This window comes from Myxocyprinus asiaticus, chromosome 30 (genome assembly GCF_019703515.2).
Source record: "Myxocyprinus asiaticus isolate MX2 ecotype Aquarium Trade chromosome 30, UBuf_Myxa_2, whole genome shotgun sequence".
Lineage (NCBI taxonomy): Eukaryota > Metazoa > Chordata > Actinopteri > Cypriniformes > Catostomidae > Myxocyprinus > Myxocyprinus asiaticus.
Window position 1 is genome coordinate 35,628,268 of NC_059373.1, and position 12,760 is coordinate 35,641,027.

Here is a 12,760-nt window from a genome sequence, read left to right on the forward strand (position 1 = left end):
TCACATTGTACAAAAAAAACAACACTTAAAATCTACTGAAGCAATACAGTCATTTTAAATAATGACAGAATTTTATTTTGGGGTTAAAAATAAAGTCGTTCTCTTACAATGGCATGCATCCACAGCACCAACCAATGCATTGAGATGTAATTACAAGATTTAGGTGAGAGAAGCAATTTCATTGTTGCCCACACCAGGCAAAGGCACAAAGAAATGTATTTAAACTAGCCAGCCAATAACAGTAAATTTGCTTTACTGTTATGTACTATGACATGTGAATCGTAATCTACATCTATATTAAATGTAACAGTGTATTATAGAAAATCAAATGCTACTGTACTTATTACACAGAAAGCTACTGTTGCCAGGAAATTTCTACAATGAATACTGACCCACACTGCTCTGCCCAGCTGTGTCTTCTGTTGCAACACCTGTCAACAAATCAACTGAAAACGAGGAGTAAAATTTCACAATTACTTTGTTTTATTTCTAAATTAAACAATTATATTGTACATTAAACAAATTAAACTAAATTATGTTACTGGAAAGAACTTTGATACACTCAGATGCAGATTTCACTGCTAACCTTTATGCTATTTAATGGTTAAGTAAGTCCTTCAATGAATGGCAAAGGAGTGTTTAAATGACCACTGCACCACTTCAGATAAACAAAGATAATGAAATACTACAGACTACCAGCTAGAGAGCAACATACACGTTTGTGACCACTGCCTGTATCACACTGGCCACTTAGGATCACCTTAATATACTTAAAATATCAGTATAGCAATTTAAATATCTGTCCCACCTTGATGATGTGCTTCCCCTTCAGACATATTTGAAGTAATGTCAGTCTCTGTTTGTGGGATACTTGTGAAAAGACCTGAAAGAAAAAAAAAAAAAGTTTGATAAGTATGTTTCCCAAAAACAATCCAGGGATCCTTTTGATTAGTAAATACAAAAAATAAAATGCATTGGTAAGGCACTCATTTTTTTTTTTTTTTTTTTTTTTTTTGCCACAGCTTCAAAAATGAATACGTATTTAAGGTCCCAGAAAAATAAATAAATAAAAAGATGAATGCCTGGAGCCCTGATTGTTTAAGTGACAAGCTATATTAGAAATTGCAACACTACAATACAGTAACAAAAATTATAGCTTATCTGCATAAAATGCAGGTCAATCACATGTAGTCTAGGACTATGGGTCTTCATAAAAGTTTAATAAAATGTGTTTCAATTGGTTTTTATAAGCATACACTTAGCTTTACTCAAAGATCTTGGTGCACATGTTCTCAGGTGATGCCACAACTTTAATCTTGACCTACCACAGATTTGTGACCACTTGAACACACAGTAAACATTTGCATAAATGCTGCACTTAGTTTTCCGTTGGTTATAAATAGCTGTATAAAAATGAGTGAGCTTTTTCATGATACTAAAAATTATAGGGGAAAGATCACAACTGAAGAATAAAATTCAAGGCATTATTTATTTCAAAAGTTACACTCACAAATTCAACATGTCACTAATCAGGTAACCCCAGTGATGCATAGCATTAACATTCAGGAAGAGAAAAATCTCCCATCACGTAGTCCCAAAATATAGCTATGTTACATGAAATACATTAGATCGCCGATGCTGCTTTGATTCAGATATGAGATAAAAGGGACTCTTCAATGTCATTTCAAAAAGCTTAGAAGTTTTTCCATTACTCATGACCACAGTTTTCAGTTGATAATTCATTAAGAAAATCATTAACCTGTAGGCCTATATAATTTTCCAAAATCATTTTTGGTTGATAATTTGTTAAGTCACTGCACAAGTAAAGTACCAGTGTTGAAATTAGTTTTGAAACTTCATTAAGAGAATCAACTTAAGCAATATAAGAAACAGCTTTCAACACAAATAAAGATTTAAAAGATCCTTGAACATTAAACGGCAACTGTTACTGAATTAATCAGTGTACTTATACAACAGCATCTGCTTAGCAAAGTTTATGACACTCCTCAGAATTTGTCAATTACATTTTAAGCTCAATAAAATGCAGCAATTTAAAGTGAACATGAAAACTGTCAAGAAATATCTGGGTTTTCTTTATTAATACATATACACCGATCAGCCACAACATTAAAACCACCTCCCTAATATTATATTGTTTAGGTCCCCTTCATGCCGCCAAAACAGCAGCAACCCGCATCTCAGAATAGCATTCTGAGATTATATTTTTCTCACCACAATTGTACAGAGCGGTTATCGGAGTTACTGTAGACTTTGTCAGTTCAAACCAGTCTGGCCATTCTCTGTTGACCTCTCTCATCAACAAGACATATCCGTCAATAGAACTGCCGCTTACTGGATGTTTTTTGTTTTTGGCACCATTCGGAGTAAATTCTAGAGACTGTTGTGTGGGAAAATTCCAGGAGATCAGCAGTTACAGAAATACTCAAACCAGCCCATTTGGCACCATCAATCATGCCACGGTCCAAAACACAGAGATCAAATTTTTTCCCCATTCTGATGGTTGATGTAAACAGTTCTATGGACAGAAACGCCTTGTTGATGAGAGAGGTCAACAGAGAATGGCCAGACTGGTTTGAACTGACAAAGTCTACAGTAACTCAGATAACCGCTCTGTACAATTGTGGTGAGAAGAATATACAGTTGTGCTCAAAAGTTTGCATACCCTGGCAGAAATTTTGGCATTGATTTTGAAAATATGACTGATCATGTCTTTTATTTAAGGATAGTGATCATATGAAGCCATTTATTATCACATAGTTGTTTGGCTCCTTTTTAAATCATAATGATAACAGAAATCACCCAAATGGCCCTGATCAAAAGTTTACATACCCTTGAATGTTTGGCGGTGTTACAGACACACAAGGTGACACACACAGGTTTAAATGGCAACTAAAGGTTAATTTCCCACACCTGTGGCTTTTTAAATTGCAATTAGTGCCTGTGTATAAACAGTTAGCTCTCATGTGGATGCACTAAGCAGGCTAGATACTGAGCCATGGGGATCAGAAAAGAACTGTCAAAAGACCTGCGTAACAAGGTAATGGAACTTTATAAAGATGGAAAAGGATATAAAAAGATATCCAAAGCCTTGAAAATGCCAGTCAGTACTGTTCAATCACTTATTAAGAAGTGGAAAATTCGGGGATCTCTTGATACCAAGCCAAGGTCAGGTAGACCAAGAAAGATTTCAGCCACAACTGCCAGAAGAATTGTTTGGGATACAAAGAAAAACCCACAGGTAACCTCAGGAGAAAAACAGGCTGCTCTGGAAAAAGACGGTGTGGTTGTTTCAAGGAGCACAATACGACGATACTTGAACAAAAATGAGCTGCACGGTCGAGTTGCCAGAAATAAGCCTTTACTGCACCAATGCCACAAAAAAGCCCGGTTACAATATGCCCAACAACACCTTGACATGCCTCACAGTTTCTGGCACACTGTTATTTGGAGTGACGAGACCAAAATAGAGCTTTATGGTCACAACCGTAAGCGCTATGTTTGGAGAGGGGTCAACAAGGCCTATAGTGAAAAGAATACCATCCCCACTGTGAAGCATGGTGGTGGCTCACTGATGTTTTGGGGGGGTGTGAGCTCTAAAGGCACGGGGAATCTTGTGAAAATTGATGGCAAGATGAATGCAGCATGTTATCAGAAAATACCGGCAGACAATTTGCATTCTTCTGCACGAAAGCTGCGCATGGGACGCTCTTGGACTTTCCAGCACGACAATGACCCTAAGCACAAGGCTAAGTTGACCCTCCAGTGGTCACAGCAGTAAAAGGTGAAGGTTCTGGAGTGGCCATCACAGTCTCCTGACCTTAATATCATCGAGCCACTCTGGGGAGATCTCAAACGTGCGGTCATTTCATTTTTTTCATTGTTACCATGTTTTGTTTTATGATTGTGCCATTCTGTTATAACCTACAGTTGAATATGAATCCCATAAGAAATAAAAGAAATGTGTTTTGCCTGCTCACTCATGTTTTCTTTAAAAATGGTACATATATTACCAATTCTCCAAGCGTATGCAAACGTTTGAGCACAACTGTAATCTCAGAATGCTATTTGGTGGCACGAGGGGGACCTGCACAATATTAGGCAGGTGGTTTTAATGTTGTGACTGATCGGTGTGTGTACCGATATATATATATATATATATTATACACTGGTGGCCAAAAGTTTGGAATAATGTACAGATTTGGCTCTTATAGAAAGAAATTGGTACTTTTATTCACCTAAGTGGCATTCAACTGATCACAATGTATAGTCAGGACATTAATAACATGAAAAATTACTATTACAATTTGAAAAAATAAAAAATAAATTCAGAACTTCTTAAACTACTTCAAAGAGTTCTCATCAAAAAATCCTCCATGTGCAGCAATGACAGCTTTGCAGATCCTTGGCATTCTAGCTGTCAGTTTGTCCAGATACTCAGGTTTCACCCCACACTTCCTGTAGCACTTGACATAGATGTGGCTGTCTTGTCGGGCACTTCTCACACACCTTACAGTCTAGATGATCCCACAAAAACTCAATGGGGTTAAGATCCATAACACTCTTTTCCAATTATCTGTTGTCCAATGTCTGTTTCTTTGCCCACTCTAACCTTTTCTTTTTGTATTTCTGTTTCAAAAGTGGCTTTTTCTTTGCAGTTCTTCCCATAAGGCCTGCACCCCTGAGTCTTCTCTTTACTGTTGTACATGAAACTGGTGTTGAGCGGGTAGAATTCAATGAAGCTGTCAGCTGAGGACATGTGAGGTGTCTATTTCTCAAACTAGAGACTCTGATGTACTTATCCTCTTGTTTAGTTGTACATCTGGCCTTCCACATCTCTTTCTGTCCTTGTTAGAGCCAGTTGTCACTTATCTTCGAAGACTGTAGTGTACACCTTTGAATTAAATCTTCAGTTTCGTATAACCTTCATTCCTCATAACAATGATTGACTGACGAGTTTCTAGAGAAATCTGTTTCTTTTTTTGCCATTTTTGACCTAATATTGACCTTAAGATATGCCAGTCTATTGTATACTGTGGCAACTCAAAAACAAACACAAAGACAATGTTAAGCTTCATTTAATGAATCAAATAGCTTTCAGCTGTGTTTGATATAATGGCAAGTGATTTTCTAACCAAATTAGCAATTTAGCATGATTACTCAAGGATAAGGTGTTGGAGTGATGGCTGCTGGAAATGGGACCTGTCTAGATTTCATCAAAAATGACTTTTCTAAAATAGTGATGGTGTTGTTTTTTTACATCAGTAATGTCCTGACTATACTTTGTGATCAGTTGAATGCCACTTTAGTGAATTAAAGTACCAATTTCTTTCCATAAGAGCAAAATCTGTACATTATTCCAAACTTTTGGCCACCAGTGTATATACAGTGTGTTTGTGTGTGTGTGTGTGTGTATATATATATATATATATATATATATATACACACACACACATACATACATACATACATACACACACAAACACACTGTATATAGTAATACAATAATGATAACCATGCTGGTCCTAAAATAGGCTTAATTTTCATTATATAATATAGAATTTCTTCTATTCGATTATGGACTGATATTTGATCAGTACAATTCTTAAGATTCACCCTTTAAATTTACATTTTTAGGTGAACTATCCCTCTAAGCTGTTCAGCCTCAGGAGATGAACGATATGACTCAGAGTATCCATATATATCATACTGAAAACTAAACCTTTATATGCAGTAATGCAAGAGGAACAATTTCAAATAAGGCCAGACTAAGACAGTGTCAGACTTAATGACTTAAAGGGACAGTTTACCAAAAAAATTAAAATTTAAAATGAAAATGATGACTTCAGATCAGCAAAACTTTTACTCTGTGTTGGATTTCACTACAAACACGAGGGTTAAAGTTTAACTGACTTTTTTTTTATTTTTTTTTATGCCATCTCTTGTTTCAGTTTCTTCCACCCATGAAGAAGAGAAGGTTTTGCTGAATGTGCAATTAAACTGGAATGTAGCAGCAAATATTCTGCTTTCCACTATCTACACACCCTCAGAGAGGCTCTTGTTAGATATACACAGTCAGGATGTGTAGTTTTAATCATGTCATTCAAGGCTTGAGTTTGAGCCAGGGGTGAACTATAGTGAGAATGGACAGGATGGAGGAGGTGAGACCGCAGGCCCCTATAAAGCCCGGCCCCGTTGGGTACAGTCCCAGTCTGTCCAGTGGAATGAACACATCGCACATGTTCTTCAGGACATCCAAGAGCAGTGGAGGGTTGTTGCGCAGCACAGTGACCAGGAGGCGGAAGTGCTTTTTGAGCCTGGCTGAGAGCAGAGGGAGGGGAGGCAGTGGAGACAGGGCTGAAGGTGGAGAGGGGGTCAGGGGGAACCCTCCGTTCTCTGTGGTCAGAGTGAGAGGGGACGGACTGGAATTAAAGCTTTTAGATGAAGTGCTGCGGGACTCTCTCTCCATCAGCAGATGGATTTCATACACGTCTCGGGTTAGGTTGAGGATGAGTGCAAACAAGTAGTATCTGTTCATTGGAAGTAAGAGGAAATTAGGTTATTAACCTTGTGTCTTACACCACTTAACTAACTTTAATAGTTATTATTTTATTTTTTTGCATTTTTGGAGGACTTTATGGTCTTTAGACCTCAATTAACTCAAATGGCACAATTAATTTTTAATGAGCACCTATTATGGTTTTTAAACGTGCCTAATTTTGTTTTAAAGGTCTCATACAATAGACTTACATGCATCCAAGGTCAAAAAACACTTTAATTTGCTCATAATTTAAATTGCAGCATTACCTTTTTTCCCCAGTGTCAAAAACGACTCGTTCAATGATCTGTTCTAAAGGATCCATTCTAAACTCCTCCTTTCAGAGAGCCTACACTGCTCTGATTGGTCAGATGTCCCAGTCTGTTGTGATTGGTCTACCGCTTAGTGTAGTGTTTGAGGGCGGGTCAAAGCTGTTCGCGAGCAGCCAATGAAGACCAGAGGCGGGGTTTTTGTTACAAAATTACATAGGTTAGTACAGGAAGTAAGTCTGGAATTTCTAACGACTCGTTTCAGGTGTTCAGAATCGGTTCTTTCTTTTGGGAGTCAATAACTCCATATTTCGTGCACTTTAATTTTTGAAACTTTGCAGACTTTTTTTATATTCACAAACAGCTATATAACACACTACATGAAAGGTAATGTTTGAAAAACCATAATAGGTGCTCTATAAATAAAAAAGCAAATTTTTGTAACTTTCCCTTCAGTAAAAAGCTAAATTGAACTATTATGAAATGCCATCTGCTGAAAAAACAAAACAAAAAAAACAACAGGACAATTTCATAGCGATGACATAAATGACCTATAGGTGGCCATAGTATTCCCCTTTTTGCTGCCTGGTCTTTTGCTGTTATGCTTTAACTTAATTTCTAGATATTATCACAAGTTAGTCATTTGTATATATATTTAGATTAGACCCATCAAAATTAATGTGTTAATGCATGCGATTCATCTAAAATGTTTAACGCGTTATATGTTCTTAAACACAATTTACACATTTACCAATTCACATTAGATTCTGGCATTTCATTCAGCTCCACTTAGAGTTCTAAACACTGGTTGAAACAGGAGTGACATTTGCGATGTGTCCGGCATGGACCCTGCAATGATGTACACACCAAAAACACAGTGCCAATGATCAAGTGATGGATAATGGACCTCTTAGAAAACAAACCCAGATGGGACTTGAGACAAAAATAAAGTACTTCACAAACTTTGTAAGTTGGAATATTACCACAGAAGCACGTCAAATCAACTATCATCTACTAGCCAAACACACAATATAGGCTACTGTATGGCACTGATGAGGGACTGATGCACAGCTTGTTGGAGTTCTCCCATGAAGGGTCTGTCGACGCTCCGCTCAAAGTTCATATAATTTCAACTTTGTACCCGTTGCCACTGAGCTTTCGAAGCGTCAGCTAATGTTTACTGGACAATTCGAATGAAGTATTACTACATGGGCAGTGCCAGCGCTAAAAGCAGAACAAGACATTGGTCTTTTCGCAATAGCATACTACCATTAGATATGAAAGCAGTAAGAGTAGTATGCCATTCTGGACATGGCCACTACCTGTAGTGCTTTTCATGTGGAGTTCTTGTGGCACTTGATGCCCTGACGTGAATTCCATATCCAAAGTGGATAGCCTGCCTGCCGATTAATACTGTGGAGTATGAGGGTTTAAGAGATTTAATACCCATTGCATTGAACACATTGGGGAACCTATGGAGACTAGTTCTTTCAATTAGTCAACCTTCCACTTAAACTTTGGGAAATGTTTAGTGTTACTTGAATTGCTATTTTGCTACAAGGTACAATGCTATTTTAGAGCATTTTTATCTTTATACTCTGAAAGGCTTTGTTTGGAAAATGTTAATAAAGCTTTATTGTAATATTTTCTTTTCTTTTTTTTTTTTTTCCTAAGGAAATAAATGCCTTTTGACAGAGAAAGACATAAATGTAAAGTCAAATTTCAGCATTTCCATAATCTGCTATTAATCGTGATTACCTATGAAAAGTTATGGTATTAATCGCAATTAAATAATTTAATCAACTGAGAGCACTATTTTAGACATTATAAAAACAATTATTTGTCAAAGTTCAGCTATTTATTTTTTTAAACCACTTGGTCTGAATCGTCAGTTTTTGCAAAAACACCACATGTAGTGCTAAATGTACAGCCAAACCTGACCATGGTGTTACAAAGAGAAGACTTGGAATAAAAAGAAGAGTTACATTTTTCTTTTTTTTCCTGTTAAATTACTTAAACTTAATGGAATCTATTCAGGATTTTTTGTGTTTAGATTGTAAAAAGATGAGAAGTCACAAAGTTCTATACCTCTCTAATAAAGGATACCATTTTTATTAAAACCAAAAAAGGCAAATTGGTAATAAAATAACCAAACAGAACAACAAGGTTTACAGTGATAAGAGTATAGAAAGAAAACAGAATTACAAAAGTAATGTTTTATAAAAAACAGATTTCCTAAACATTCCCGTCAGCCGTAGATCAAACGAACTAAAGTTTCACATTAGATATAAAGTTTCACATGTTTCTCAAAATATTGAATTCAATGTGAAATCAAAATTGTTTCCTTTCTGAAAGGGATAGTTCACCAAAAAATGAAAATTCTCTCATCATTTACTCACCCTCATGCCATCCCAGATATGTATGACTTTCTTTCTTCTGCAGAACACAAATGAAGATTTTTAGGAGAATATTTCTGCTCTGTAGGTCCATACAATGCAAGTAAATGATCACCAGAAATTTGAAGGTCCAAAAATGACATAGAGGTGGCATAAAAGTAATCCATAAGACTCCAGAGGTTAAATCCATGTCTTCTGAAGCAATATGATAGGTGGGTGAGAAACAAAGAAATTTTAAGTCCTTTTTTTAACTATCAATCTCCACCTTTAACCAGCCCCAACCAGTAGATGGCTGAATGTGAAAGTGAAAGTCACTTCCACACTAGAATAGTGAAAGTGGAGATGTACAGTTAAAAGGGACTTAAATATGTATCTGTTTCTCACACAAACCTGTCATATTGCTATAGAAGATATGGATTTAACCACTGGAGTCGTATGGATTAATTTTATACCGCCTTTTGGACCTTCAAATTTCTGGTCACCATTCACTTGCATTGTGAGGACCAACAGAGCTGAAATATTCTTCTAAAAATATTTGTTTGTGTTCTGAAAAAGAAAGAAAGTCATACACATCTGGGATGGCATGAGGGTGAGTAAATGATGAGAGAATTTTCATTTTTGGGTGAACCATCCCTTTAATATACAGTCCTGGTTTTGATGGTGCATGATTCATCAGTTATTCCAAAGAGAGTAAAAAATGTTTGTCTTCATAACTTTTATCAAAATAACATATTGACATTATAGAGGTAAAATGAGTTGTGGGTATAAACATGTTTGTAAAACATACTCAATAACCAAAGTCACTTTTGAGTAAAGAAAGAAATTTAAGCAGCAACTCACCTAAATGACCTCTGGCTCCATTTGTTTTGGTCCAGTTCAGGCAGCAATCCCGTTTTGCCGGCCCAGAGTACATTGTCACAGGCGAAATACATTGCTCTGTTTAAATGGGCCACTGTGATGCAAAGACGCAACACACAGTCTGACAGATGTACAGTGCGTTTAGCTGCCTCCAGTGCCTCTGCAGAGTTCCCTAAACGCATCACTGAGACAAAACAGATGGAGACATTGTATCAGTGAACACAACTGCACATGCATATTTTCCATACATAATTAATATCCTGGTTTTATTCAGAAAAAGACCTTTACTTGGAATATTCCTGTATACATGTAATCAGCATGTTCCCAGTAAACTAAGATACTTTATCTTGTGTAAGTACTGAAGATGCTTCCTGTTGTCATTAATAACACTGTTGATATTCAGAATAAGATGTTTACAGGACACAAAATTCAGATTAATAAGCATATGCCAGCTGCCTAATTTGGATTTCTAAAAACTGGAATATTGCCGCAATCGTCTTATGGTTATCCATTTTAATGCAAGCATATTCAACAAATGACGAATATTAATATGAATTTTAGCTTCTGCAGATTTCCCTAACTGCATCACTGAGACAAAACACATGGCAACATTGTATCAGTGACAATGTTAACATGCACATTTTCCAATTAATATCCTGGTTTTTATTCAGGAAAAGACATTTACTTGATTCACAACTATTGGTATATTCTTGTATGCATGTAATCAGCATATTCCCAGTAAACTAAGACACTTTCTCTAGTGGAAGAACTTGAGATGCTTCCTGTTGTCATTTATGACACCTTATATTCCAAATAAGATGTTTACATGACACAGAATTAAGATTAACACAGGCATATGCCGGCTGTCATATTAAGACTTCTAGAAATTGGAATATTGTCTTAATCAAGTTATGGTAATAGGTTTAGAGGCATACATAATCAGAATATGAGAATATTATTCTAAATTTTAATGTGCATGTAAATACAGTCAATAAAACAGTGAGGGATATTGCTACTATTGAGACATACAGAGATAAATAGTTCATTGGAGACAGAATAGGAGAACTGAAAAAGTGGGATTTACAACAGATATGACTGTATCAACTGACTACTACAAGACTGATCCATTAATCTCATCAGTATGCAGTGAAGAGCTGAAAGAAAGATGACTTCTGAAATTAATATTTAAACGTACATTTTCTGGTCAGGCTCATGTGAGCTTCCAGCTGTTTGATGGTGTGCAGCAGTTCTGCTCTTGCGCCTCCTTTCTGCAGCGTGTACCCCAGCAGTGTGCAGGCGTACTGGGCAGCCCTGTTCAAACACAATCACCATAATCCACTGAAAATTAGCACTTTTGATTTATTACCAAAGCAAATTACCTGTGAATGCATAAACATTCAGCTTGTCAGCACAAAGTTAACAGTATTGTTGTCAATTGTTAACAACTTTGGATAAAAGCATCTACAAATAAATGAAGAAAAATCTATTTCCATTCCTGTGAACTTGTGAAACTCTGTTAATGCCAATTCTTTTAGAAATAAAATTCTCAACAATAAAGATGCCTTACAAAAAGTATGCTGCAGTCAGCTTTTCAGTAAATTAATCAAAAGGTAATCCACCATTAATTCTCTAAAAATGTAATCAAATTATCTTACTGATTACATAATTGAAAAAGTAATCACATCACTAATTATTTTACTTTTAAAGTTACTTTCTAAAACACTTTTTACAGATGGCTCAACAAATGTAAAACAATGTCTATATTTCCTATATTTCATTGCAGCACATACCTCATACAAACATCTTTACATAATATTTTAATACACTAATTTTTGACTAAACAAGCAATTATATTATATTCCCTATTTAATTTGCAATTAGATTACAACCAACACTGGAGGCAGTACAATGGATCGTTACTAGTATGAGATAGTAATACCACAATACTTTGATATATTATGATATTTAATGATTTGATTACCATAGTCATGCACAATGGTAACATGCATCAAACATGGCAAGTACAAATGTACTTCAGAGAATTCCATGTATGTCACCACCAGCATAGAAATTCCATTGAACCTTGTCCCAAAAAAATGGTAATGCCATTTAATATTGTTAGTAATTGTTGTTCAGCAGTTGTAAAAGCAACATTAGCAATGACCCGAGCTTGCAATACAGCAGTGTTTCGTGTCTGTGGATGCAGTGAAGTAAATAATGCATACAGGTGCAGTGAGTGTTTGTGCTGTACCTGAACACGCGCTCTTTGGCTTGACTCTGCGCGCTGAATCTCACCCACGACTCCATCATACAGCATAAACTGGGCCTGCGAGTCCTTCAGATGCGTGTTTACTGATATTTACACCTTCAGGTGGAGATAAGACAGGCTGACAGTGAAGACCCTTTGAGTTTTCAGTGAATGCGTGCACTTGACTGCAGTCGCGCGCTATAGTTATTTCGCATTCTTGCTCTGTTCTGTTGTAGTTGTTGTGTTTTTGTCGTTCTGACACTTTCATCCATCAACGGCAGCTGAAGAGGGACAAACGGTTAGCGTTGGTTAAACTGCGATCGCGTCAAGCGTTTGTCGATGAATAACAGTGAAATAAGGTTTGTGTGTCTTAGATACACACACACACACACACACAAACATGTTAAATGTCTATTTATTTTGTAACATGAAA

General features: G+C 36.3%; 1 protein-coding gene across 1 annotated transcript; it reads right to left on the bottom strand.

Annotated features, from left to right (window-relative positions):
- Positions 1-1,472: 1,472 nt before the first annotated feature.
- On the bottom strand, positions 1,473-12,630 carry LOC127420759 (peroxisomal membrane protein 11B-like). The gene is made up of 4 exons (XM_051663291.1): positions 12,331-12,630; positions 11,275-11,390; positions 10,062-10,263; positions 1,473-6,548 (listed from the first exon to the last, which is right to left on the bottom strand). Exons 1-4 carry the CDS (start codon positions 12,387-12,389, stop codon positions 6,122-6,124), a joined length of 804 nt encoding a protein of 267 aa, XP_051519251.1. The 5' UTR covers positions 12,390-12,630; the 3' UTR covers positions 1,473-6,121.
- Between the last annotated feature and the right edge of the window lie 130 nt (positions 12,631-12,760).

What these genes read in the sequence shown, in the direction of transcription:
- LOC127420759 (XM_051663291.1), bottom strand. Translation starts at nt 12,389, where the DNA reads ATGATGGAGTCGTGGGTGAGATTCAGCGCGCAGAGTCAAGCCAAAGAG. An exon ending in GCCAAAGAGCGCGTGTTCAG is followed by an intron (nt 11,391 to 12,330) that starts GTACAGCACAAA and finishes GTGTTTGAACAG; the next exon opens with GGCTGCCCAGTACGCCTGCA. An exon ending in CATGAGCCTGACCAGAAAAT is followed by an intron (nt 10,264 to 11,274) that starts GTACGTTTAAAT and finishes GTTTTGTCTCAG; the next exon opens with TGATGCGTTTAGGGAACTCT.